The 25,664-nt window shown below is 60.0% G+C and overlaps 11 protein-coding genes across 11 annotated transcripts; 4 read left to right on the plus strand and 7 right to left on the minus strand.

The window, feature by feature from the left end:
* Positions 1–127: 127 nt before the first annotated feature.
* SPRG_22142 (hypothetical protein) lies at positions 128–1,273 on the minus strand (the record flags this gene model as incomplete). Its single annotated transcript, XM_012344180.1, has 1 exon — positions 128–1,273. One exon carries the CDS (start codon positions 1,271–1,273, stop codon positions 128–130), a length of 1,146 nt encoding a protein of 381 aa, XP_012199570.1.
* A 1,171-nt stretch (positions 1,274–2,444) lies between these two features.
* Positions 2,445–4,270, plus strand: SPRG_19720 (hypothetical protein; the record flags this gene model as incomplete). The annotated part of the gene is made up of 5 exons (XM_012344149.1): positions 2,445–3,080; positions 3,134–3,222; positions 3,265–3,363; positions 3,418–3,619; positions 3,677–4,270. 5 exons carry the CDS (start codon positions 2,445–2,447, stop codon positions 4,268–4,270), a joined length of 1,620 nt encoding a protein of 539 aa, XP_012199539.1.
* A 567-nt stretch (positions 4,271–4,837) lies between these two features.
* Positions 4,838–6,841, minus strand: SPRG_19721 (AGC protein kinase; the record flags this gene model as incomplete). Its single annotated transcript, XM_012344150.1, has 14 exons — positions 4,838–5,188; positions 5,242–5,391; positions 5,442–5,594; positions 5,644–5,685; positions 5,748–5,776; positions 5,821–5,876; positions 5,924–5,997; positions 6,051–6,125; positions 6,173–6,226; positions 6,278–6,352; positions 6,405–6,452; positions 6,503–6,572; positions 6,622–6,753; positions 6,798–6,841. 14 exons carry the CDS (start codon positions 6,839–6,841, stop codon positions 4,838–4,840), a joined length of 1,353 nt encoding a protein of 450 aa, XP_012199540.1.
* Positions 6,842–7,252: 411 nt separating this feature from the next.
* SPRG_19722 (hypothetical protein) lies at positions 7,253–9,432 on the minus strand (the record flags this gene model as incomplete). The annotated part of the gene is made up of 7 exons (XM_012344151.1): positions 7,253–7,426; positions 7,471–7,755; positions 7,805–7,872; positions 7,930–8,102; positions 8,151–8,590; positions 8,645–9,333; positions 9,390–9,432. The coding sequence occupies 7 exons, from the start codon at positions 9,430–9,432 to the stop codon at positions 7,253–7,255; spliced, it is 1,872 nt and encodes a 623-aa protein (XP_012199541.1).
* Positions 9,433–10,408: 976 nt separating this feature from the next.
* SPRG_19723 (hypothetical protein) lies at positions 10,409–13,559 on the minus strand (the record flags this gene model as incomplete). The annotated part of the gene is made up of 8 exons (XM_012344152.1): positions 10,409–11,245; positions 11,292–11,423; positions 11,479–11,610; positions 11,667–11,853; positions 11,899–12,386; positions 12,440–12,959; positions 13,011–13,112; positions 13,162–13,559. 8 exons carry the CDS (start codon positions 13,557–13,559, stop codon positions 10,409–10,411), a joined length of 2,796 nt encoding a protein of 931 aa, XP_012199542.1.
* A 1,968-nt stretch (positions 13,560–15,527) lies between these two features.
* On the minus strand, positions 15,528–16,292 carry SPRG_19724 (hypothetical protein; the record flags this gene model as incomplete). The annotated part of the gene is made up of 1 exon (XM_012344153.1): positions 15,528–16,292. One exon carries the CDS (start codon positions 16,290–16,292, stop codon positions 15,528–15,530), a length of 765 nt encoding a protein of 254 aa, XP_012199543.1.
* A 1,364-nt stretch (positions 16,293–17,656) lies between these two features.
* Positions 17,657–18,214, plus strand: SPRG_19725 (hypothetical protein; the record flags this gene model as incomplete). Its single annotated transcript, XM_012344154.1, has 1 exon — positions 17,657–18,214. The coding sequence occupies one exon, from the start codon at positions 17,657–17,659 to the stop codon at positions 18,212–18,214; it is 558 nt and encodes a 185-aa protein (XP_012199544.1).
* Positions 18,215–18,946: 732 nt separating this feature from the next.
* SPRG_19726 (hypothetical protein) lies at positions 18,947–20,956 on the minus strand (the record flags this gene model as incomplete). The annotated part of the gene is made up of 11 exons (XM_012344155.1): positions 18,947–19,041; positions 19,090–19,239; positions 19,285–19,599; positions 19,642–19,851; positions 19,905–19,937; positions 19,979–20,087; positions 20,130–20,244; positions 20,294–20,373; positions 20,415–20,504; positions 20,549–20,731; positions 20,783–20,956. The coding sequence occupies 11 exons, from the start codon at positions 20,954–20,956 to the stop codon at positions 18,947–18,949; spliced, it is 1,554 nt and encodes a 517-aa protein (XP_012199545.1).
* A 195-nt stretch (positions 20,957–21,151) lies between these two features.
* Positions 21,152–21,909, plus strand: SPRG_19727 (hypothetical protein; the record flags this gene model as incomplete). Its single annotated transcript, XM_012344156.1, has 2 exons — positions 21,152–21,873; positions 21,897–21,909. 2 exons carry the CDS (start codon positions 21,152–21,154, stop codon positions 21,907–21,909), a joined length of 735 nt encoding a protein of 244 aa, XP_012199546.1.
* Positions 21,910–21,987: 78 nt separating this feature from the next.
* SPRG_19728 (hypothetical protein) lies at positions 21,988–22,909 on the minus strand (the record flags this gene model as incomplete). The annotated part of the gene is made up of 5 exons (XM_012344157.1): positions 21,988–22,149; positions 22,194–22,259; positions 22,314–22,407; positions 22,458–22,707; positions 22,765–22,909. The coding sequence occupies 5 exons, from the start codon at positions 22,907–22,909 to the stop codon at positions 21,988–21,990; spliced, it is 717 nt and encodes a 238-aa protein (XP_012199547.1).
* A 529-nt stretch (positions 22,910–23,438) lies between these two features.
* On the plus strand, positions 23,439–25,607 carry SPRG_19729 (hypothetical protein; the record flags this gene model as incomplete). Its single annotated transcript, XM_012344158.1, has 10 exons — positions 23,439–23,442; positions 23,495–23,644; positions 23,692–23,843; positions 23,896–24,074; positions 24,119–24,185; positions 24,236–24,472; positions 24,518–24,725; positions 24,772–25,040; positions 25,090–25,308; positions 25,359–25,607. 10 exons carry the CDS (start codon positions 23,439–23,441, stop codon positions 25,605–25,607), a joined length of 1,734 nt encoding a protein of 577 aa, XP_012199548.1.
* Between the last annotated feature and the right edge of the window lie 57 nt (positions 25,608–25,664).

Genomic DNA, 25,664 nt, shown 5'->3' on the forward strand with positions numbered 1-25,664 from the left:
ACCTAGGCAGTCGCAATCAGCTTGGCAGTCGCAGTGGTGCGAGGCCGGAGCCTTGGGATGGGTCGTCCATCAACGCTCAAGCCGTGAGGTGAGGATCATAAAATCTTGGAAGGAAAGGTGCAGTTTTTTAAGTTAGACTCACTTTGGACGAATGGCAGTTGATTTCGACTTCGCGTCGGTAGAGCACGCGCTCGTGCTCCTGCAGCGCCATGTACTCGGTCGTCGCAAGCTGCATGGCGTGCGCGACGTTGCACTTGGTCGCGTGAAAGTGGTGCATTGCGCGGTCGTCCGTGAGCACGGACGTCACGTCGCTCTTCTGGACGCTACCGAGGTTGGCGCCGTCCGACGTGATGAGTCCGAGCGTGCCGTCGTCGTTGTACGCAAACACGAGGCCCCGCACATGCGCGGCGACCGTCGACGCCAGCGACGCCTTCCGATATGTCTTGACGATGTTGCCGACACCATACCGCACGACATCGAGCATGCCAAGGTACTTTTTGAAGAGGAACGGGTGGGCGTCCATGGTCGATGGCGACCACATGTGCAGTGCGCGTGGGTGCGGTCGGTCCGCGACGTCGGCGAGGTAGCGCTCGCGGAGGCTCGTTTCGACGCGGGGAAGTGGCCCGACCTGATGGGCCACGCCAATCTTGGCAGCCGCCGCGTAGTTGAAGCGGATCTCGTGCTCTTGGAGCTCCACGAAAGGCTGGTGAAGGTTCTCAGGATTGTACCGGAAGCGGCAAATGAACCTCTTCTCCTCGTCGTCCGAGTCGATCTCGTGGCCTTGGCGGATGACGTTGAGGCGGTCCATAAAGTCGAGTGCGGACACGACCTTGCACGTCCCACGCACGTGCTTGAGCAGATTCCGATCCGTTTGCGTCGAGAAGAAGACCTCGCGCTGCAGAACGGGCGTCTCCAGCTTTTGCAAAATATCCGGGGCAATGTCTTCGGCCCGATAGAACCACTGCCCGACAAATGTGCTCGCCGTCGATGGGCGCGCAAGCGACTGCATACTGCGGACAACAGCGACGCCTTCGTAGTCGCGGCCCAAGTCGACGAGGACGCAGTTGCCCACTTCGATCGCCGAGTCGTCGTCGCAGGCCGGCGCCGTCGTCGTCGTCGTCTCGTTGTCGCTGGGCACGTCGTTGGGCTTGGTCCGCTTCGCCCGGCGCTCGGCCGAGTCGAGGTACGTCGGAGACTCGCATGCATAATTGGCTACGCTATTGCGCGCCTCGCGCGATGGCATCGATCGGCGGCGCGGGGCGTCGGCGTCCATCTTATCGTCTCGGATTCTTCCACTACTGGAGCGCCGGCCACAGTATTTATTTTGGTTTTGACCAATCTCATTCGAGTCTGAACGGAAACGATATATGATTGGCTATAATACCAGATCGCCGCTTCGAACCCCGCTTTACGTAATTGGCACTTTGCTCGTGTGTTTCAACGGCGCACTCGTCCAATATCGTTGCTTGGACGTGGATAGTGCGCTCGCAAGTAGTGTATAGCAGCGCGATTTGCAGCGAAAGTTGACTGCCGCCCACCCACGATTGATGGGATGCTTCATTGAGGACATGCTTCTCGAGGCTCAGAGGTCGCCTGGGTCCGAGTCCTCGCGACGGATCGCGTCGGAAAGGACGCTTCTCAATGCGACAAGGGTGTTGCCATGCATGGTGACTCCTAAGACCTCGGCTGCTGGAGCGAGACCGGTTGTCTCTGGTGATCGGTCGCTACAGAGCGCAGTCGTCGAGCTACCGGTACACTGAGGTTTGCGAGAGACTGCGGTTTGCGAGAGACTGCACTTAGATGCTGCAGTCCTTCCGAGCATCTTCCATTCAAGCTGGCGGGCGAGGGATACTTCGACGCAGGATCTGGTTGGCACACATGCCACTCTCGAGAGAAGGCATCTACGTTGTGACCGTCATTTTCACTCGCAATACGAACAGTGCGCGCCAGTATGTACCTCCCAGCAGGACGATGGTCTCCCGCTCGACACATTGGGACGTGATCTTGGACGTGATCGTCCGGATAAAGCCACGTGGCAACGGGAGCGTTTAGGTTGTAACCGGAGAACGAGCAGCACAGGGACATGGTCTTCCCAGCCTTCCAACGTCCTTGAATGAAAACTGTGTCCATCGATATGCTTGCTGGTGCAGTGAATCTAAAGCCCTCTTGACGTCAAGCCGTGAGATCAGCCAGGGGATGCAGTCCTGTCGTAATAAAACAAAATAATTAAAATACATTCGCACCCTCGGGGATTCTTCCTCGATGACTATTTGACGCTAAAAAGGATATATATACTGTTGCATTTCTATCGTGAAATAGTGTTCTGCAATGTGGCCCAGCATACTGAATGGAAATGAAATCAGATCGTACATGTAACACTAAATAAGGTACGCGACACGCCGTACACAGACAGACAGGCTGGGCACTTTTCGATTGGCGGAATGATGCTCGAGCGCCAAGCCTCGCGGAGCCTGCAGGCGCTGGAGAGCCTCGAGAAGAGCCTCGTATCGCTCAAGCTCAAGCGCAGCAAGCTCCGCTCCAAGCAGGCAGGTCTCAGCGACCAGGACGTCTACGGCGCGCAGCTCTACGCCAAGAAGCTCGCCCTGCTCGACGCCAGCGTCGCCGACCTTCAAGCCCGCAAGGAGGACGCGTTCCGCGTCGAGTTTTTCGACCCAGAGAAGGTCCCGCTGTTCGCTGCAGCGTATGGCGTTGTCAAGGTACTCCAAGACTTTGTGGCGACGATGACACCCGCGACGAGCGCGTTCCTCGAGCAGCGCGACGAGACGACCGGCAGTACGCCGCTTCTTATGGCCTGCAGCAAAGGCTACGTCGACTGCGCCAAGATCCTTATCGCGGTCGGCGCCCACGTCGGCGCCATCAACAGCACGGGATCTACGGCGCTGCACTGCGCCGCAGCGGCCGGCCACCCCGAGGTCGTCCAGCTCCTCCTCGCCGTGCCGTACTTTGACCCGTACGTGCGCAACCAGCGTCAGCTCACAGCACTGCATGTCGCACGCATTGCATGCCTCGAGCACGACCACTGGGCAAGCTTTGAAGAGTGTGCCCGGCTGCTGGAAGAGGTATCATTGCAGGCTTGGCCGTCGCCCGACTCATGGCATACTACATCGCGTAGCGCTGCAGCCTCTACCGCGGGTGGCTCTACGAAAGCGTCGAGTCGCCACTTGTCAAGATGCCGCTGGGCCTCCGCCCGTGGAAGCTGAGGTACGCGCCGTCGGCGCCACGCCGCCGCTCACGTCTCTCGAGTAGGTTTGTCATCGTGTTGCGGACCGACGTGCGCTCGACGTCGCTCGAAATGTCGTTCTTCGACGCCAAGCAAGGCAGCCGCCTCCCGCCCGTGCCGAGGTATTGTTCCGAAGCAAGACGCAATGTCCAAGAACACTCACGTCAATGTGGTAGCTCGACGGTTCTGTACAAGCTCGGCACGCCGATGGTGAAGCCAGGCACGCAGCGTGCGTTTGGCAACAAGGATCATTCGTTCTACTTTGCCGGCGCCCACCGAACGCACGAGGACCAGCCCAGTGTCATGCGCAAGCTCGAGTGCGCGGCCTTGGACGCAAATGGCTTGGCGTCATGGTCGATCTTCTTTGATACCTACAGCGTACTCATCGCATCGTTAAAGACATGGCACTGATCTACGAACGATACCACTGCGTAGATGACGAAAGATGTGCCCGACCCTTTGCTCGTGCCACTTGTCGCGGCGACGCCGCCACCGCCGGCCACCGAGACCCCTTCCATGCTGCAGCAACTGCCCCGCCGGTCTCGCCGCAGCCTCTCCGAGCTGACGTCGGCCGAGTCGAACGCTCAAGTTGCGGAGGCGTCGTCGGTGCTGCAGCTTCCATGGCGGACCCGGCGCGGCCACTCGGATACCAAGCCAATGGCGAACGAGACATCGTCGTCCGTGTTGCAAGTGCCGTGGCGCCAACCCAGCCTCTCGGAGCCCAAGCAGCTCGCTCTGCCCGAGCCCGAGGCAGCAGGAGAGGTCGCGCCGTCGGCACCGCTCTTGTCGCCGATCAACAAGGTCGTTGCCGCCAGCGCCCCGCCGCTGGACGAGAGCGGGCTGCTCAATCTGGCCGGCCAGCGCGAGTGCGTCGTGTGCTTTGACGGTCCACAGAGCGCTGTCTGCGTCCCGTGCGGGCACAACGCCGTCTGCATGCGCTGCGCCGACCACCTTCTCGCGGCGCCCGTGAAGCAGTGTCCCGTGTGTCGATCGCCCGTGCGCGAAATCATCCGGCTCTTCCAATGCTAATTCTCTAACTTAACCTACCCCTTTGACGCCCGCTCGACTCGTCTCGCTCGCGTCCTCGGAGTTGTCGCAACGAATTGGATATTGCAGAGCCCTCTTCTTTCTCTCGATTCGCTCGGCACTCGAGCGTCGTCCTGAGCGAATCCAAGTCCTTGCAAGCGTTGCAATCGGCGGCAGAGCGACGCCGTTTGTCAACGTCCTCAAGAGATCCCAGCGACGGCGTAGCGGCGTCACCGACTGGAGGCGCGGTGCAGGACGATTTCTGCGTCCTTTCTGCGACTCGAATCGATGCGCGCATCTCTGTGAAGAGCCCACCGCCACTAGGAGCGAGAAGAAAGGAACAGCACCTGCCACGGGCCTTCCGCCCCTGCTTCCACCCGCACCTCCTGCATGAGACACCTCCAAAGGCGTTTGTTTATCCCCTTGGAAGACCGCGCTGGAATGCTTGCGTATGATTGGGTGAAAACGGCGCGTAGAGCACACGGCAAGTGTGGACAGATTGTCCTTCATCTCGTGGACCACAAAAAACGCGTTCGTCACGGAACGAGGCATGACATTGTATCGCAATTGTTACGTGCTCGTCGTATCTTCGTGCTGCGGAGGCTCGTGTGCGCTGAGCTCGATCGAGCCGCGGCGGGACATGGACCGCGTGCGGAGCAAGACGAGGTTCGCGATGCTGTCGACGAGCGCGTCGTCATCGGCATGCGTTTTCTTGGCGTCGATGCTGCCGTGGTGGTCCCCTTCGCAGAACGAAAAGCCGCGGAACGTATCGCGGTCGCCGCCAAACTCGGAGCAGTCGAGGTCCGTGGGCGGGAGGCCCGTAAACTCGGCGTCAAAGTTGCTCGTGTCCGTCTCGCTGTGAATGACCGGAATCATCGGCGGCGGGACTTGCAGCGCCACGATGGCGTTCCAATCAATGCCCTAGCACGACACCTCTACAGTCCCATTCCATGCCCATGCAAAAACACACGAACCTTGAAGAACGGGTGCGCCTTGAGGGCTTGGACACCGCGGACAACAAACATGGACGACTTGCCCGCGCCGAGACGCTTGTCCACGTTGCGTTCGAGGAGCGACTTGAGCAGCGAGTGCGCGTCGGACGAGAGCCATTTGGGCAGTGCGAGCTAGGTCATAATATTGTACAAGATGTGCACAAGACACTATTGTCGTCTACCTTGGCCGTGAGAATTTTCTTGTGCAGTTCTTTGCGGTTCTTGTTCTTGGTCTCAAACGGCGACCGCCCAACGAGCATCTCGTACGCGAGCGCGCCAAGCGACCACCAATCGACCGCCTGCGTGTAGCCGTTGCCTAAGATCATTTCCGGCGCCTAGGAAAGCGTATGTGGCTCCTCGACAAGTACATGCTCGTCCACAGACCATGTACTCTTGCGTGCCGCAAAACGTAAAGACTTCGTCGCCCTAGTGCACAATAGTGTCACTAGTTGAATCCCGTCGTCGCAGTCATAGACAATAATCCGTACGTCGTTCACTTGCTTGGCCAGACCAAAGTCTACGCCCCGACCATCAACGATTTGGTGGAGAAGACTGCGGTACCCGTGAGCTTGACGTGCCCTTCGGCCGAAATAAGCACATTCTCGGGCTTGAGATCTCTGCCAGTCAGTTCAAGTTGAGAGACGACGGCGAGAAGCGAACGCACCGATGGATGATGCCCTTGCTATGCAAATGCTCGATGGCCAAGACCATTTCCGCAATGTAAAACTTGGCTTTGGCCTACGCGACTCGGAAGGGCCCGACATGGGAGGAATATATAGAGAGAGGCGCACCTCCATCAAGAGGCCTTCTTTCGCCAAATGTGAGAAGAGCTCGCCGCCCGGCTGGTACTCCATGATGAGGTAGACCTACCAGCGTGGTCTCGACTGCGTGCATCGACTCATCGCTACGATACCTTGGAGTCGGTTTGGAACGCGTATTTGAGGCCAATGATGAACGGATGGCTGACCTAAGAGCGCGCGACACATGACAATATTGTACATCGACGACGACAAAGTACTTTGGTCATGATCTCGCGCTCCGATTTCATGTACTCGACGCTGTTCATTTCGACAAGAAACTGCTTGCTAATGATCTAGAGCCAGCATCAGCCCTGCATTCTTGTCCGAGTAGCAGCCCGCACGCACCTTCATCGCATGCATCTGGCGCGTCGCCTTGTGTCGCACCAAGAGCACCTACACCACCATGTCAACCATCGTCCTGCATGTTACTGTGGTTCAAGCACCTTCCCAAACGCGCCCTTGCCAATGACGCTAAGAAACTCGAAATCATCGATCGTCGTGCCCGACGTCTTCCTGCCACGCACATGGTCACCACGTCCTCTCAATCCGTCAGCGATCGTACTTGGGCGCGGCGCTCGGCGGCGTCATGGGCGGTTCGGACTCGGCTTCGGCACACGGGCTCAGCACCGTGCGGCCGCCCTTGACGCACTCCTTGCACGTCGCCCGCGCCTTGACCTTCTCGAGCGCATGGAACCTGCGCATGCCATGGCCATCATCCTCGCGCATGCGTCGCCCTACTTGTTGAAGCCCTTGGTCGTGAGGCACTGGCAGCAGAAGGGCATCGGATCGTCCTCGCCGCAGAGTTGGGATTGCCACGATGGCCGCTTCTTGTCACAGGCATCCGGATACGGCGCGCATCCGGATAAGCCCGAATCTATTTTTAGCGCGACATGGCGCGCGTCCGGCAGCATGCCACCCGGAGCAACGCGTGGACATGCAGATCGAGCGCGCTAGGTAGACGCTGTAGATGGGCGCGGCTTCCTCTATGCCCCGGGTTACGGCGCCTGCCACTTTACGCCCGCGTAACACGTAAGCTGGGACCGGCGGCCAGAAAAGCGACCTTGCAGAAGCACGCTGGCTATAAGTCTGGTTGTTGCACTTTCTTTGCCTCAGCACCCCAATTCCCGCGCGCGTTACGAGAGTGGACTCATGCTTATGTAATTGGGCAGCACGAGGTTGTCTTTGGTACCCACCTAGACGCGACCGCTGGTGCGCCGGACACCGCTGCCGTTGGCTTCGCTGTCGTCCTTGCCCTTGGCAGCGTTGCTCGGGCCGCGCGGGTTGTTGGTTCGCGTGGAAGACCGCCGCGCGACAGCAGCCTTCTCTTCTTTTGCCGCCTCGTCCTTCTTGCCGCGCTTGGGTGCTGCCTGCATCGACTTGTCTTAAATCGGCAAAGCAATCTCATCTGTACCTTCTCCGAGGCCGGCTCGGGCTTGGTGAGCTTCCCGGACCGCGTTGTTCGGCGCGGTACGACCTCGCTGCCATTGGATTCGTTCTCGTTGTCGTCGTCATGGTCGCTTTCTTCCTTGGTGCTGCTGCTCGAGGGCAGTGTCTCAGCAGGCGACTCGTCGCTACCGGCCTTGATCGGCGACGACGGCCCCGTCGACTCGCTGAGACTGTCGCGGCGCTCCCGCTTCTTACTGCCGTTGATTTTCTTGGACGCCTTGTCTTTCGAGGCTTCGCGCTCCTTCTCCAACTAGAATGCAAGATGCTAAGCGCTTGACGACATGTTGTCGAAAAACTACCTGCGACACGAGCTTGTTGATGGACTCGAGCTGGACGCTCACATGGTGCTGCGCATCCTTCTTTTGGACTAGATACAGACAAGTCGCATCTATCGCATGTGACGCGGCTGGCGATAGAGTACTACCTTCCGACTGGCGCAATTGAAACTTGAGCCGCTCAATCTCGCCCTTCATCTTCATCATCTCGAGACGGTCGTTCTCCCACTCGACGAGGTCCGAGGGCAAACTGGCGCCGAGCCACTGCATGTTGGCAGCGTCACCGTTGGGCGCGGCCGCCACGGCAAAGCCCGGCAGCTCCCTACATAGAGAAGTATAGCGTTCACACGAAGCAAAGGCGGTGTCGCACCCGAGGGGGCTAATGAGCAGTGGCATCTCGTACGGCGTGCCCTGCAAGCGCGAGCCCTTGAACGGAATCAACGTCGTCTTGCGCTTGGTCGTCGTCGTGGCCGATGTCTTGGCGCGCTTCTTTGGCGGGTCCGCATCGTCTTCGGGCTTGCTCGACTTGGCGTCGTCGTTGTCGTCGTCGTCGTCCTCTTCGTCGTCGTCCATGTCGTCATCGTCGTCCAGTGTCCCCTTCTCGACGAGCTCCTTGAAGGCGGCTTCAGCGCTTATCCACTCGCTCGCCTTCTCAAAGTACTTAGCTTTGAGCGCCGTTTCATCCGGTGTGAACGACAGCTCGTCGACCTCGGCAGGCTCGACGTCGTTCATCGCCATCTCGACTTGCTTCTCGTCGCGGAGGTCGACAGTGACCTGCTTGGCGTTCTCGTCCATGGCCACAATGACGCCCTGTCGGAGGAAGGTAGTATGAGATACGACAGTGTTCGAACTGAGCGGCCATACCACTTCTTTGGTCGGCGTGCACAGCACGAGGTCGCCGATTCCGAGGGGCGTTGGCCCCGTTGTCGTCTTGGGATGCGCAGCGTCAATCTTATGGTGGCGCAGCACCGCGTGGAGCCGACTCACTTGGTGTTGGAGCTTGAAGAGCAAGTCGCCTCGTGCGTCGAGCTCGGTCAAAATGTCTTGCATCGCCGTGTTGCGACGCTTGGACGAGAGCAAGCGCGATGCTGCTTGCGCCGTCTTCTTTCGGATGCGCAGCATGACGCGCTCCTGGTCCTTCTCTTCCTTCATCATGAGCTCGATCTCGTGGATAAACGTCGTGCGCAAGCGAAGGTAGTTGTCTTCGAGCTCGAGGCGCTCGCGCTTGAGCGCCATGAGCTCGGCTTGCGTGAGGCGCACGGCCCGCCGGCAGATCGGCAGCGTTTCGATGATCTCTTCGGCGCTCATGACTTCGCGCCCACGGCTGCGCTTCTTGGTCGGCATGGCTTTGTTTAAATACAAGTTGGCGAGGTGCTGCTGCCGGCGTCGCTGCAACGAGCCCGCGTCCTCGGCCTCATCTGGCGCCGCCGGATCGATTTCGGGCTGCTTCGTCGGGTCCTTCCACGCGTCGCACGAGCTACGGTACTCGTCGAGGAGATGCTCGACCTCCTTGACGTCCTTCCGCACCTCGCTCTTGTTCAAGGAGGCGACGCCTACGTCGGCGCCATGAGCTCTCGTGCGCCAGGAAGGTCCATGCGACGGCGTCTACCTGGGATGTGCTCCAGCGTCCGCGACCAGATCTCGTCGTCCATGCTCGTCGCCCCGACTGACCCCACACACAAAAGTTTTTTAACGCGAGCGATGCCAAGTCGCACTAAGTGCGACCGGATTACGTACGGGTTCTATTTTTGGCCGCTGCGATTGGCTCATTTTTCCGACCGGCACGAAAAAATCGACACGGCGTCATAGAAATGTCAAGTCATTTTTATAAAATATCCCACTCTACGAGGCACGTAATCTGATTGGATCGAGATTTGGCCAATCCGGCGACGCGGGCGTGGCGCGCGTCCCGCAGCACGCCGCAGCATCAGTAGTAGTGCTGGGGTGGGAACGCCTCCATAAGGCAACGTGGGCCGCTATTCGAAGGCGACGAGGGTCAAAATTCGCATGCTGCTGGTGGTTCACAGAAGCTAACACAGGGAGTTCCTGCATCGACCAACGAACGTCTCACACTCGGTCTCAAGCACGCGGTGCGTCCAAGGCGCCGTTTAGTATATTAGTACGGCGCGTATCGACTAATTACTCTTCGCGCTTAGCCCGCGAGCATGATGAGCGCATGGCGAAGCCGTCAATGAACGACAAATGGCTGGCGCAATTGAAGCCAACCTCCCAGGATCCAACCATCCGCCTTTCTACGCCGTTTCCAGCAGTTTTGAAATCTCCCGATTCGATCGATCGCCTGGCGGCGAGTGCTCAACATACGTTTACAAGGCTCAAGTCGTCGTCGTCGTCCACACATGCCTTGCGCGATCCACTGCGTCGCGTCCGCAATCGGTTCTTAGTGCCGGCATATTCTATGCGACACGCCGTTGCCCAGATGTGTGCAATCGTCTGTTTGAGGCGCAGTGACCCGATCTGCGCTCAGAGAATAATGCTAGAGCAATTGTGGCACGACGGAACTAGGACTGGCCAAGCGCCGTAGAACTCGTGCACGCACTCGGTACACTGCGATCCAATCACCCACACAAATACCCCAGTTCATTGCATGATCGACTCGGATTAGAATCGTTATGGCTTGGCCTTGGCCTTGGTCGCCTTTGTCGACTTGCGGTCGGTGGATTTGGCCGCCAGCTTCTCGTCGAGGGCCTTTTGCAGCAGCTTGCGCTTCTCTTTGGCTTGGTACGAGTTGCTCTTGACGGCCGACGACGCTGTCTTATGCCGCGCTTGTTCGAACGCGCGCACGGCCGGTCCGCAGCCGTGCACTTCGGGAAGGCCGTGCGAGTAGCAAAATTTCAAGTGGCAGAATTTGCACACGCTGCCCATGAGCGTAATGCGCTGCGCGCACGAGGCTACGCCGCAGACGGTCGCTTGCGTCGCGACGCGATCGAGAAACGCCATGTCGTCTTCGTCCGGCGCCTTGTCTGCGATCGGCGCCACTGGGATGCTCGCTGGAGCCTTCTTTTGTTTCCCTTTCTTCTTCTTGGCAGACGATGCTGCACTCGGCACCGCCAGCGCCTTTTGCCGCGCCACACGTTCCTTATGGAGGTCTCTGAGCAGGCTGTTCGTAGCCGCTGGCTTTGCCTCGTCGTCGCCAAGATGATCGGGCTCGCTGTCGCTGGACGAGTCATCGACGAGTGCTCCAAACGCGCTCGCTGTCGATGTTGGCGGCGGCTCGTCCTCCGACTCGTCGTCTTCAGTCACCGGTACATGCCCCGGGGCGTTGATGGGCGCTGGTGGAGGTGTCGCTACGGGTACGGACGGCGTCGGCACCGATGTTGGGGGGCTTGGCACCGACGTTGGGGGGCTTGGCACCGACGTTGGGGGTGTCGGCGGTCCTTGTGTGGGGAGAGCACTCTTCTTGACGTGTGCCAGCTTTGTCGTCGGCTTCGCCTTGGGTGTTTTCGCCTACCCGTATGCACGTCGTCCATGCTCGGGATGCGGCGCAGTGTACCTCGTTGGCGTCTTTCTGCAGCTCGGAGAGCAGCGCGTTCGAATCAAACATGTTGGCAGTCGTCTCGTCCCGCGTCGCGCTCAAGTACTCTTCCGCGCTGCGGTACTCGCCGTGCGCTTCGAAATGCTCGACCTAATAGTCCAATCGATGCATCTCTCAGTGGCCTCATGCGGGTAGATTGATGTACCAGTGCGTGTAAAAACGGGTGCTTTCCGATCGTGTCCGTGTCACAAACCAGCGCCACGTGTCGCTTCGCGCGCGTGATCGCGACGTTCATCCGACGGTCGTCGGCCAAGAACCCGACTGTTTTTTTGGATTGCTGCGCACCAAGCTCATGACGACGGCTTCTTTCTCACAGCCTTGGAAGCCGTCGACGGACCGGATCTCGAGACGCGGAAGCGACGGCAAGAGCAAACGCTTGAGTAGCTGCACCTGTGCGTTGTATGGCGTGATGACCGCGATCTCATCCGGGCGCAATCCGATACTCAAGAGCGCACGGACGTGCGCGACGACGATGGTGGCTTCGCCTGCGTTCGATTTCGAGACGCGCAGCGCTTCGTGCCTACAACCGCGTATGAGTTGACGCAGTCGAAACGGCGTCAAGTACGTGGGCGCCTCGTCTTGGTCTTCGTCGAGGCCGCAGCCCGCCGTGTCGAGCAAAAGCAGCGTCGGCGCGGTGAGCTCGGTCGTGTGCGTCACATGCGCCAGGTCGCCAAGCAAGCGCGTCGCCACCGCGTCGCTGCTGGCGAGCTTGCCGTCGTACATGGCATGAGACGACCAGTCGGAGATGGCTGCGTGCATGCGGTACTGCGTTGAGAGCATCTTGACGACGCCCTTGGTTGTCTCCATGCGCGTGATGCGGTCGAAGAGCGTCATGTGCGCCCGCGCCGCCACGTCCGACTTGATGGTCGGCGGCAGCTGCAAATGGTCGCCCGCGAGCACACAGCGTTTGCCCATGAGCAGCGGGATCCAGCAGCTCGCTTCGAGGGCTTGCGCCGCTTCGTCAATGATGACGACATCAAACACGAGGTTGGCGAGGAGCTTGGTCGCAGCGCCCGCATTGGTAGCAAAGAGCACGTCACTGTGTTCGACGATCTAAGGCCACGTGGCTTTGAACCCAAGGTCAAAGCATCCAGGGAGAGCTGTACCTCACGCACGACTTGGTCGCGGATCTCCTTTCGGAGCAGTTGGCACTCTCTGCGCATCTCGTAGACGCCCGACGACTTGGCGCGCTGCTTGCGGGCTTTCGCCATCTTGGTCTGGAGCGCGCCCATTTCCTTGCGGATGTCGGCGATGATGGCCGTGCCGTCGGCCGAGGCAATGCGCGCGTCGAGGCAGTACTGCAGCACTTGCGGCAATAGTCGTGCTGGGTGGCCGATGCGCGTGACGCGAAACGTGGGCTTGGTCGCCGCGACCTTCTCGAGGACGTTGTCGACCGCGATGTTGGACGGCGCGCAGACGAGGATCTTCATCTTGTGCTTGGTCACGCACTGCGTGATGAGCTCGACGACCGTCGTCGTCTTGCCCGTGCCCGGCGGTCCGTGGATGAGCGCAATGTCCTTGGACGCGAGCGCATACTCGATCGCAGCGATCTGTGACGCGTTCATCGGGCGCGACGGCGTCAAGGGCGAGATCGGGTTGGTCTGCGGCTCGACGCCGTGAAAGATGCTATACAAGGCGGATGTGAAAAGTCGGCAGTCACCGAGGAAGAGGTCGCACACGTTGAGGATGTTCATGGCCGGGCCGTCGTTGTACTTGGCGAGCCGGTCAATGCCCTCGTGCAGCTTGCGGTACGTGGCGTCGTTCACGAGCCGATCGAGCCTACCCGTGGATGAGCCGCCTCGATCGATGGCTGCATATATTCGTGTACCGAAGCGCTTGGTTGTGGTACTCATCCGAGTTGTCGAGGTCCTCGAACGCAAGCGAAATCGCGTGCTCCTCGACCTTGGTGACGATACCTCGCGGGAAGCCGTTCGCATCCGCAGGCGTGAGCGACGCCGTCGGAACGCTTAGCTGCACGAGGTCGCCAATGCCAAAGTGGTGCGCCGGCAGCTCGCGGTTCTGGCCTTGCGTGAGCAGCAGAACTGTCCGGCCAAAGAGCCCGGTTGTCGCCGACGCCAAGCGCAGATGGAGGAGGACGTTCGGGTTCAGGCTTGCGGGCAGCGTATCGTTCTCGAGCTTGGACTGCGCGATCTCCGCGTCGCGCTCTTGCTGTAGCATCAGGCGCGTCGCGTCGAGCCACCGCTCGAGGGTCATGGTCGGGCGCATCGTCGCTTTGCGGTGGCGATTGGCTTCGAACTACGATGCAAACTTCGATCGAAGCAGCTCATCCAAGCGCTCTCGTTCCACACTATTCTTGCCATCTCGATGGAAGCAATGCCGGTGGCTTCGCGCTGCTTCCGCCTGCGCGTTCTCATGTGTCCACATACACTGCCTAGTACGCCGACGGCGCTCTGTAATTAAGTGTGCTATTTGCTCTAATACTTATTTCTACATATATATACTTTGACCATGTCTGCGATTGGATAACGCGGTTTTACTCACCGGGAACTACGATGGTAACACGGCCGAAAAGTTTTCGACGTGAGTTCAATTACCACCAAAACGGGGTTTTTTGCGTTCATTACATTGAGTAATATTTATGCTGTGTTGCTACTACGCCTGTGGCTCCTCTGTAAACAGAGGAAGCGCCTTACGGTGCTGAACGAAGCGTAGTGGGTCGTGCTCAAGATGAGTCTAGCCGAGTCGTTTGCACGTCGTCTTGCGCGCGTAGCTGTTTGTAGTGTGATGTGGTTCACGGGATCTTAGAGCCCGATCTGGCCAAGGCATTGGCGTAGGCTGGAAGCAGGGCTGCCATTTTCGCGTGGCATGGGATGGGAACATTGCCAGCTACGACTACCTTGGTTCCTTGGGCGTCGGAGGCATGTCTCGTTACCGTCCGTTCTTTCTCGAATGTCGGATCCTCGAAACGGCGCCGATGGACGACGCTCCAGCCGACGTGGCACGGACAGCGCGCGATGCTGTTGCGATGATGGCGCTGGACGCGGTCGCGGCTCGGCGCGTGCACCAGTGTCATGAGACCGATGACGCGATGTGGGCGACCAAGTTGCAGAGCGCGTGGCGACGACACGCCGCCAAGAAGGTGTACGTGGACCTCTTATGGGCGCAGTACCAAGCCGAGGAGGCACAGCGCCAAGCAGTGATCCGCCAGCACGTGGCCGACGCGGCGCGACTGCTTGAGAGGTACGAGCGTCGTTCGCTTCGCGCACAACACGAGCCGTTGACTCTGCGTGCTAGCCTGGACCTCCAAGAGCAGCTTGCCAATGCGCAGTACTTGGCCAAACTGCGGCAAAACCACCTCCACCGGTACGACCCGTCGTGGTGCGCTGTCTGCAGCGCTCGAGATAGGGTCGCTTATTCGATCCAGCGCACGTATCGCGCCCACGCACGGCGCAAGCCAATGCAGCGGGCAGCCACCGTACCCGCGAATCTCGGTCGCTGAGCCCGATGCTGCACCGAGCAGCTGCAGCCGACCAAGGCTGTGGAAACCTGTTCGATCGAGGTGGTCTTGTAGCCGCAAGAAATGCATGAGTGTGATGTGTACGCTTCCAGTACAGCCCAGCGTTTTGCATGTCATGCATCTTGGATCCCGGGGCATGGTGGCACCCAAGGGAATTCCCTTGGGAGCACCTGCCTCGGTTGCTGCCGCCTCGCGAGCCTCGCACTCGTCCGGTCTCCTTCACGATGGACGACGGCGGCAACGGAGCAGGATCGGCATCGTCGTTCACCGGGAAGAAGATCTGGCGGCTCGACTGGCTCACCGCCGGTCGCCCAACCTGCTGCTGCTGCAGAACTGTCGTCGGGTTGCTGGCCTCGCATTACTGCGTCGCTACACTCGTCCTCGCTGACGTCACCGTGTCGAGTCTTGTGCGATCGGCCACATCGCTGGCGCTACGTATACAGCCCTGGCCTTGTGCCCCACGCACCCCGTCGCGATGGGTGCCACTCTAGGATGTGCTCGTGTGGTTTTCGTGTGTGTTTTGTATTGTCCACGCGTGCGACACCAATTTTATTCTCTGTTTGTATGCTGGTGTTTTACACGTGCGAAACAACGCGGTTTTTGCCATGTGGCAATTGGCACTTCAAGTTGCCAAAGATCGCGAATCGAATCTTGGATTACGTGGACAAAACGCACAAGTCACTTTGCTTAAAGTACGTCATTTGCCATTTTTCCCGTTAAACCAACGTCACGTCTATGCATGGTCGCCGCCGCATCCACGCCTGAAGCGTCGTGAGCTGCCACGTGCCGTCGACCCACACGTTGGCGCTCTTCTTGGAGAGCGCGAGGCGGCGGAGCTTCGCCGCGAGGTTGAAGACGACGAAGAGCCCGGACTCGGAGAGTGGCACGTTGACCAGCGACAGCGCTTCGATGGTGTGGATCGCGCGCAGGACCAGCGCCAGCTGCACCTCAATGTCGTGGACGTCCCAGCCCGTGAGATCGAGCTCCGTGATCGCGAGCTTGGTTTGGATGATCTCGTTGGCGGTCAACCGGCGGCACCACGCGCACCGAAGCACCCGCAGCGACGGCAAGGCAAATCCGAGCGTGCGCAGCTTTGAACAGCCCGCGAGATCGAGCTCTTGAAGCGAGACGCACGACCTCAAGGCCGCGACCGACGTGAGCTCCGTGCAGTACGCGAGCGAGAGCGATGTCAGCGCACCAAGGAGCGGCGCCATGGTTGCCAAGAAGGCGTCCGTCACCAAGCGGTGGCTCGCACGAAACGAGAGCCGCGCCAGGCCTTTCGCGTGGCAAAGGAAGAAGGCGACGCGCGCCGCGTCGCGTGGCGTGCAGCTCTGGAACACCACGTCCGTCAGTCCCGCGGCGTAGGCGAGCACCGTCGCACGGAGCCCGCGGCTCACAAGCGCCACGTGCAAGGCGTCGGCGGTCGGCCCGAGCGACGTGAGCACGACAAGGCCCACATCCCGGGGCAAGGCGGCCAACATGGTTTTGGAGTCGGCGCTGCTTTGGCCAGGCGCCTCTTCGGCCTCGCACCAATCGTAGCCCTCGGACGCAAGATCGCCTGCACCCGTGCCCGCGATTGGCCTGCCGTTGGCCAATGAGTCGCCTCGGACTCAGAGAGCACCAACACGGTTGCTTGCTTGCTACTACTTCTTGTCCTCCTCCGCTTGCGCAATGCACTTCTGGAGCAATGGCGATGGAGCAATGACAGCTAGCGACAGCTTGGAGCTACGGCTTGTTGTGTGTTGACCAACGTTGTCCTGGCAGGGTATAACAGGCGCCGCAGCCGACTCAGCTCGGCTGGACCGCTACCATTGAAGGCGGCGGCCGAGGTCGGACGTTCCTCGTCAGGTCAAAATACCGTACCGCTGACGACCGAAAGGCTGTTTCGAAAGAACCCATTACAGCTGGCGCCGTCGTATACACCCGCATCGGAAGGAAGATGTGGCGCGATTTCCGAGCCCCAGGCCGCACGGAAGCGCTGGTTCTCGTGGCGAGGGCCTTTGGCGGGCGCGACGCCGCCGATTCCGCGCCGTTCGCACCCGGAGGACGTCCGCAGACCTCGGCGGACCTTGCCCAAGTGACTCATCGGTCGCGTGGCGACGCCTGGCGCTGCAACCTCGGTCTCCGGGTCGCCCAAGCCGCCGAATCGGGGCCGATTCGGAGCTCCGGACGCGGGGCGCCACCGGCATTCTCGAGCTCTGGGCTGAAAATGCATATTTTGCCTTTGGGGGCTCGGCTGCACGCGCTTTCATTGGCTAAAATACCGCTGGCCCCACGCATGTCGCAGCTGCGGCTCGACCCAGATATTGCTGGCTCTGCGGGCGCGCTCCGAGATGGCCGCGGGGCGCCCGGGCGGCCCGACCCTTGTATCGGCGCTAGGGCGCCTTTGGGACGCGGCGCCCCGGGGTAATCCCCACAATGGCGATCGGCTAGCAATTGCAGCGCGGTTGCAAGTCGGTAGCGGCGCTGGAAGCCGCGGATTCGGTCGTCGGCGTCGGGCGGCCAGCCATTTGAGCGACGCCACCTGCTGCGCCGCATGGGCGGGCCCAGAACAAGACGGGCGGCACGAGCACGGGCGTGTTTGGCCGGCGCTGATTGGCGCTCCCGGCGCCTCCGAGTGGCGACGCGGCGTCGTCATCGGTCTTGGCAATTGTATGCCACGCCAGCAGCTGGGGCGATTGCCGTTTTGTGACTGGCGGAACCGTTGTGAATATCGAGTTGAACCGAGAGTGGCGGCGTGGCAGCAGCTGGCGCCGTGTCTCACGCTCGGCTTCTTCGGCGGGGCGCCCTTCGAATTGCGATCGAAAATGGCCATCGGAGCTCATTTACGATCTTGACAAGCACGATGCACTGTTCGCCGATGACCAAGCCGACCAACTCGCCCGTCGCCGTCGAGGCCTTCGACGTCGACATCCTCTACGACGAGTACCTGAGCCCCGACACGGCGGTGGACTTTGACTTTGACTTTGACTTTATCGCGCCGGTCGCCAAGCCGGTCGCCAAGCCGACGACGTCGGCGCTGCTCACGAACCCGGCGACCGCGCTCTTGCTGCAGAAGCCGATCAAGTCGCTGACACGCGAAGAGAAGATTGCGCGCCGCCGCGCGCAGATCGCCAAGTCGGCGCAGAAGCACCGCCTCCGCATCCGCGAGGAGATGGAGTCGCTCCAGGACGAACTCGTCGCGCTGGAAGCCAAGCTCGCGGCGCACCAGGCGTCGGACGCGACGACGTGGAAGACCAAGGCCGCGAACGCGCTCGAGATGCGCCAGGTATCCGAAGCCATGAACGCGTCGCTGCGGCAGTCGCTCAGCGAAACCACGCTGTGCGTCCACCACTGGACGACCTTTATGCCCAACGTCCACGCGGTCGTGGGCCAGGACGCGACCCTCCAGCACCTTGTCTAGCTCGCCTCCCGCCTCCCGCTGCTACCGACGACGACAAAAGGTCCATCGGCAGCACGCTCCGTGTAGTCTCTGTCCATGATCATATTTATTACCTCTCTTTACCCCACGACGACGAGACTCCATCATGAGGCGGCAGTGAAAAAGGGATCATCAGGGCGCGGCCGGGTATGAGCTGCGCCCGACCGACCCACCGCGATCAAGCCAAGCTCACGAGAACGAGAACCAGTACGAGAACCAGAACCAGTACGAGCACGAGAATGCCTGCCTACACTTGGCGCCTAATGCGCCGCTAATGCACGCTGTCTATCGTAGCGGGTCATGACACTTGTCATGGCCCGCGTCCGTGTCTTGTGTGTTGCATCCTGCATGCGCTGGCTGACGAGAGAATGAGCTTTGGAAATGGCACCTTTAGCCTAATTGACGCCAACGAAGGGCGGTCGGGAAGGACAGTGAACAAGAAGGGCTATGGACGATGGTTGCATGGGGCAACTTGGTATGAGACTCCTTTGGGCGTACTACGCGATGAGGATCCTTCTTCGTAGCAAGAGTGCGGTGCCCGACGCCGTGCACGCGCAAGTCGGTGCCTCCTGGGCGCTCGCACGTCTCTCGTCTCCGAAAGATACCTGATACGGTCCGAACGATAGCTGTAGATCGATCATCGACCACCGTCGTCGCAGGCGACAAGATTCATTCCATCATCATCATTATCATCATGTATACACTGGATTATGCCTATGCCGACTCGAGCAGCAACTCTTGGCGACGTGCTTGGCCAGCGTATGGGCCAAGGGCGAAGAAGGTGTCGAGGTCCGTGCGTTGCTGCTTGCCTACGCCGTCGTAGCTCAGCGTAACCGGTTAGCAGCGAGGTGTTTTACCAAGAAGCGTCTTGTGCGGCGACGCGAGGATGCCGTCGACAAGCGCAAACTTCCACTCGCGCGTCGTCTTGGTCGGCTCCGTCGACCGGTCCAAGAGGTACTCGACGAACCCGCCGTACGCCAGGAGCGTCTGCAGGCCCCACGGGTGTCCTACCGATATCGTTCTAGTCGATGCATGCGTCATCGATCCCATACCTTGGGCAACCACGGCTTGGAGAAGGGTGTACACAGCGATCCGAATCGTATCGAACGGCTGGCGGAGGCAGTCCATCAGAAGGTGCATCGTCGAGGGCCGGCCGCCACCGAGGGCGCGGAAGAGCGACTGGTGCAAGATCCAAATCGGGGCTGTCTCGTCCGGCACGACACGTGTCGTCTTGGAAAGGGTCGTCGGGCGCGCGAGGATCGTTGCCAGCGCCATAAAGCAGTTGGACTTGACCTCGAGGACGGTCGAGTGTGCTGTCTCGAGAAAGAGCGTGACCAGCGTCTTGTGCTGCAGCAACAGCCCGAGCTCTGCACCGAATTGATACATTGATACAGTGACACAATGCCTACCGTTCTCGGAGGCGGACGCAAAGGCGGCGGCGGCGTCCATGGCCGCAATCTTCTGGAGCGCGTCACCGACCTGGAACGAGTACTCGATGGCTGCGAGAAAGGACTTGGAGAGCGACGCGTCGGCCCAGTTCCACGACGGCACGCCGACCGCAGCGGCTTTGGTTGAAAATTGCCCAATCAGGCGGAGCGCGGCGCCACCAATGAGCGGGTCTACGCACCGGCGTCCGTCCAACGACCCACGATAAAGAGAGGTAGGTATTCACCTTGGACGGTGCGGATCAAATGCGTCAAGACATCTACCGCAGTGTAAATAAGATCTGTAGTAGCACTCGCGTACCTGACTGGAAGACGAGCAGGAGGCCGGCCTTGGTGTTGCAGAGAACGGGAATGATATCAAGGATATTGAGCTGGAAGAGCGAGTCCTTGGACTGGATGCCTTCCAGAATCTAGAGCAGAGTGTGAGTAGATGAGCAATTATGGATGGCGACCGGCTGGAGGAGACCGCGGCCAAAGCTTTCTTGCATGACGTCGTCGTCGACGCTCGCGAGCTTGGCGATCGTCTCGAGCAAGCGAACGTACTCGACCGAGTTGTCGCGCGAGAGCCTATCGCAGTTGACATGACCACTCTGTTGCGCTCGATGGGGGTGTCTACGTCGGCAAGTGCTCTTGGAGCAGCGCCGAGAGGAGGCGAAGGATCGCATGGTAGATGCCCGTCGCCGGCACCGACACGAGCTACAAGAGGCTTTAGTCGACAAGGTAGTTTGTCGTGTTACCTTGAACAAGAGGTCGGACGCCTTGCGTGCAACGCCCGGATCGTCGTCGAGAATGCAGTTGCAGATGGCGTGCAGCAACGCCTCGTCGCTCTACGCACAACGAGTGAGCGGCGAGGTAGACACGGTGCGCCTACCACGCGGTCATGGAACTGCGGCAAAAGCTGGTGGTCGAGCATGTTCAGCGTCAACTTGCGGGCCGAAAGCTCCATGTGCCCGACGCCGGCCAGCAAGAAGGGCCGCATTTCCTCTTGGAAGAGAATGTCGGCGCCGAGGGGCGAGCGAAAGATGCGCTCGAGGCATTGGCACACGAGCTTGACCTACGCTCGCAGCGTCACGATGCCATGCTCGGCGAGGATGAACGAGCGGACCTGCTTCGTCTCGCCCGCGTCGCTAGCGGCCTGGAGGCACTGGAAGATGGCCGGGATCGGGACTTGCGCAATGAAGTCGCGCACGAGCTCGCGCTCGAGGGCGCTGTCGCGGTTCCCGGCGGTGGCCACCGACCGCGCCTGGAAGGTGCTAAGGGCAGTCCACGCTTCGTCCATCTTCTCGAAAATGAAATCCTTCGGCCAGTTGCATTCGGCACCGCCACGCAGCTACGCTTGTTTTCGGCACGGTTATGCCACAAATACCGGTTGAGTATGTGGCAGATGCCGCATAGAATTTCGGTGGCAGCTTCAATCGGAGCGTTTTGGATTTCCGTGGTCAGACCAACAGCGATGGCGAAGCGGAAGCGATCGATGAAGGACGCGCCGGCGCCGGCGCCGAAGAAGGGCAAAGGCAAGGCTGCAGTGAAGCCTGCGCCCAAGCCGGCGGCGAACGACAGTGAAGACGACGAGGTCGAGATGGACTTTGAAGAGCTCGTGGCAGCCGGTGCTGCGTTGCAGAAGCTCGGCGCCGTCGACGCGGCCGCCGAGACCTTCGCAAAGGCGCTCGCGATGCAACCGGAAGACGTCGACGTCATGAGCTCGCTGGCGCATGCGTACGAAGCCTGCGACGAGAAGACCAAGGCCATTGCACTCCACGAAAAGGTCGTCACCAGAGTCCCGACCAACGCACCCACGTGGTTTGCGCTCGGCGCACTGTACCAGGACGTCGAGAAGCTCGAGAAGGCGATTAGCGCATTCCGCAAGGTCATTGCCCTCGATGATGCCAACGCGTCTGTGGCCTTTGCAGCGCTTGCCAACTGCTACGGCGAGCAAGGCGACATTGACGGCGCCGTCGGCGTCTTCGAGTCGGCCGTCGCCAAGGACCCGAGCAACGCCAAGTACCAGTACAACCTGGCCACGATGCTTGTGGCGCGCGGGACCAAGGCCGACCAGAAGAAGGCGATAACTGCGTACGAGGCAGCACTGGCGCTCGAGACGAACCGCCAGCGCGATATTTACGACGACCTGGCCGCTCTCTACGACAGCATGGGCGACAAGGCCAAGGCGGCGCATGCGCGGGAGATGATGGCCAAGTGCCCCGAGCCCAAGGACGAAGACGAGGAAGATGATGCGAACGATGATGATGATGATGACGACGACGACGACGACGACGACGATGAGGATAAAGACGAGAATGACGAATCGAGTTAGGATAAGAGCGGAATGTGAAATTGCTTGTTGCCAATCGTGACGGCGACAGCGTCACAGTCGACGAGCACCATCGGTGGCGGGGCCATCTCCATCTCCACCTTGGCATCGACCGAGGGTACGATCGGTGTTGAGGCGACGCTGACGTGCGGTATTGGGTCCTACATTATGTTAACGCGCTGGAAATGGAGCGACGACACCGTACGCTGTAGTAGGGTGCGAGGTCGAACTGGCGCATGCAGCGATCGACGCACGCAATGATGTGGCATATCTACTTCGAGTCTTTAAGCCTCTACCGATGCATGGTCTCGACGCGTACTACTACCTCGAGCTTGCCGCGGACCACGGGCGTCGCTGCAAACAGGCGCGTCTTCTCGTCGTTGATGAGGATGCGATGGCCTTGGAGCCCAATGCGCTGCCTACAGGCTCCTGCTTGAGACTGCGTTCGACGACGTCGTCGCATGGAGACCGCTTGCGGTACTTGAGCGCGATGCGCAAAGCCTGAACGAACGGCTCGATTTGCTCGTAGCGCAGCACAAACGTGCGCGAGAGGCTCAAGTGCAGCGAACTCGGATCCTCATCGCCATCGCTGTCCTTTGGTAGCACCTTGGACCGTTTTTCGTCGAGTGGCACGAGCCCGAGAGCATGCTTGGGGTATGCAGCGTCCGTCATGGTCATGGCGAAGGTCTTCATGGCTTCCATGGCCGGCGTCAGAGGCACTACACGTGCATCGATGCGGTCGTCCTACCTCTTGTAGTAGCAGCGTGTCTATATACCGGCAAAGTAGACATACGACGGCCAGTTGCCATCCACGTGCGCAAACGTCCGTGTCCATGCGATCGGCGGTGCCACGCGCTGCCGCTTCGCTGGCGCCTCGTCCTCGTCCGACGACGACGACTCGCTGTACGCGACCAGTGCCATTTTCCGGCGTATCCGGACAATCGGATCTTAGCCCGGATAAGAACGGATCCCAACAGCAGCAAGTACCCTCGACAGTCGCCTTCTCTGGTACGCACACACATGCAGCACGACGCTTCAAAGGCGTCGCACTGGCCGATAGCGTGCAACCGATCGCGTTGAAGTAGCGACGCGTGGACGGTCGAGATTGCACTTGCATTTTGGCGCCAAAGCCACGCATCTGGCCCTCTACGGTACCTACTTCGTCATGTATCTCTGGCGCATCCTCGCTCGGACAGTCGCCGCGTAGTCGTCGTTGCTGCCATGCTGGAATCGGCAGCGACGTCCTTCTCATGCATGTGCTTCTTCAATCCATCGTCGTCGCCCCACTTGGCCATCGTGTTGGTAATGCGGCGGATGCCGAATTGGCATGCCTAATTCAGGACAAGTCCTAAAAAAGTGACTGACTGCGTCGTGTCAAGTAGGAAAAAAGAAACCAAAACGCCCCGGAATCCCATACTAGAATCCCTACAAAACCAAACAGCCGGGGAGCATGGGTACGTGGCCATGGGCCGCCATGGAGGAGGACGACGGCTCATGCACATGTAGGGGACGAACTCTACCCGATCAACCTCTTGACCGAGGAGATGCGCACGGATGAGACCGAGACGCGGATCCGCAGCATGCGCCGGCTCCGCACGGTCGCGCAGGCGCTGGGCCCGGACCGCACGCGCTCCGAGCTGCTTCCGTTCCTGTCCCGTACGGCGACAAGCACCAAGCGGGCGCGATCACGACGCTTCTTGTAGAGTCGACGGACGATGAAGACGAAGTCCTTGTTGCGATGGCCGAAGAGCTCGGCGAATTCGTCGACTTGGTCGGTGGCCCCAGCAGCGCGTCGGTGCTGCTTGGCCCGCTCGAGGTGCTGGCGACCGTCGAAGAGACGGTTGTCCGCGACAAGGTACGAGTCGCCCACGCGCGCGCCTGGCATCTCACGCTCGCATGCATGGCAGGCGGTCGCGTCGATCCAAAAGGTCCTCGAAGTGGTCACGGACGCCGGGGAGCTCGCCTTGCCGCTCGTCAAGCGCTTGACCGAAGGTGACTGGTTCACGTCGCGCGTGTCGGCCTGCTGGCTCTTCCCCGTGCGTACACCAAGGTGGACGCTGGGAGCAAGAAGGAGCTCCGCGAGTACGTTTTTTCTTGCATCGTCTTTCGCTGGTCTAAGCACGTATGTAGCCTCTACACGACGCTCTGCGGCGACGACACGCCCATGGTCCGCCGAGCGGCTGCGTTGAACATTGGTGTACGCGCGTCCTCGACGATGGTCGAGTCGGTGGTCATGGTGGCGCGTAGAAATTTGGCGCCAAGATGGAGAAGGATATCTTTGTGAGCACGATCCTACCGCTCTTCAAGGTCCTCACGGGCGACGACCAAGACAGCGTCCGCCTCTTGGCGATTGAAAATTGCGCGTCGATCGCCAAGCTCCTCACCGAAGACGAGAACACGCAGCACGTGCTCCCCGTCGCGCGCTCGTCGTGCGAAGACCGCTCGTGGCGCGTGCGCTTCAGCATCGCCAAGGACTTCTTTCCCGTACATATTACCATCGTCTTGACCATTGGGCTCATACAAAAGTAGCTGGCCGAGGCCATGGGCGCGAGCATCGCGGAAGGCGAGCTTCTCCACCACTTTGTGCAGCTCATCCAGGACGCCGAAGCCGAAGTCCGCGCCGCGGCCGCCAAGAACATCTCGGGCTTTGCGAGCTTGATCAAGCTCAACACGTTCATGGCCGAGGTCTTTCCCCAGATCCAGCCGCTCTCACAGGATGTGGCCCCGAACGTTCGCAGTACGCGCCTTTGGCCCGTGACCCTCGAAATCTAACATTAACGTAGCGGCTGTCTCGATCGTGTGCATGGAAATCGCCCCCAAGCTCGGCGAGGACGTGACCAAGGCGTCGCTTGTCCCGATCATGCTCCAGTTCCTCCGCGACGACGTGGTCGACGTCCGATTGAACGTCCTGAAGCGCATGAGCGCCGTCTCGCCGTGGATGCATTCGTTTGAAGGCACGCTCTTGCCCGCGATCACGGACCTCTCCAAAGACTTGCAGTGGCGCGTCCGCGAAGCGGTCATCCTCGCGCTGCCGTCGCTTGTGAGTTCGTTGGTAGGCATCACAGCTTCTTATGGTCATATTCTAATATTGGGTGGGATAGGGCGCAACGTACTTTCAGGAGCACCTCCTCGAGATGTTCCTCAACGCGTTCCAAGACATGGTCAGTGAAGTCCGCTTGAGCACGACCAAGATCCTCCAGGAGATCCTCCACGTGGTTGGCAGCGAGTACATCCTCGAGAGCATCTTGCCCAAGCTCGCGCAAATCTACGACAGCTCGATCATCTACCAAGAGCGTGTCAACGTCTTCCACGCCCTCACGGTTTGTCATCTCGTCCCTTAGCATCTCATTCTCACTCGTGTACGATGTAGCAACTGGCGTGCGACAAGACGTCGCCGGACCTGATAGGAGAGATGACGACCTTGTCGATCCGCGGCGCGAACGACAAGATCCCGAACGTCCGGTTCACGGTCACCAACACGCTCGAAGTCTTAGGAAAGCACACGGACAACCCGGCGTTGACGGGCCAGATCAAGTCGTGCTTGGCGCACCTCCAAACAGATACCGACCCGGATGTGAAATATTTCGCCTCGGCCGCGCTCGAGAGCGTCTCGGCGTAGATTGCAATGATAACGACAACCCGATGCATGCTGATGATGCATTTTCCATGTATATAA

The sequence above is a fragment of the Saprolegnia parasitica genome, assembly GCF_000151545.1.
Source record: "Saprolegnia parasitica CBS 223.65 unplaced genomic scaffold supercont2.16, whole genome shotgun sequence".
Classification (NCBI taxonomy): Eukaryota; Oomycota; class Saprolegniomycetes; order Saprolegniales; family Saprolegniaceae; genus Saprolegnia; species Saprolegnia parasitica.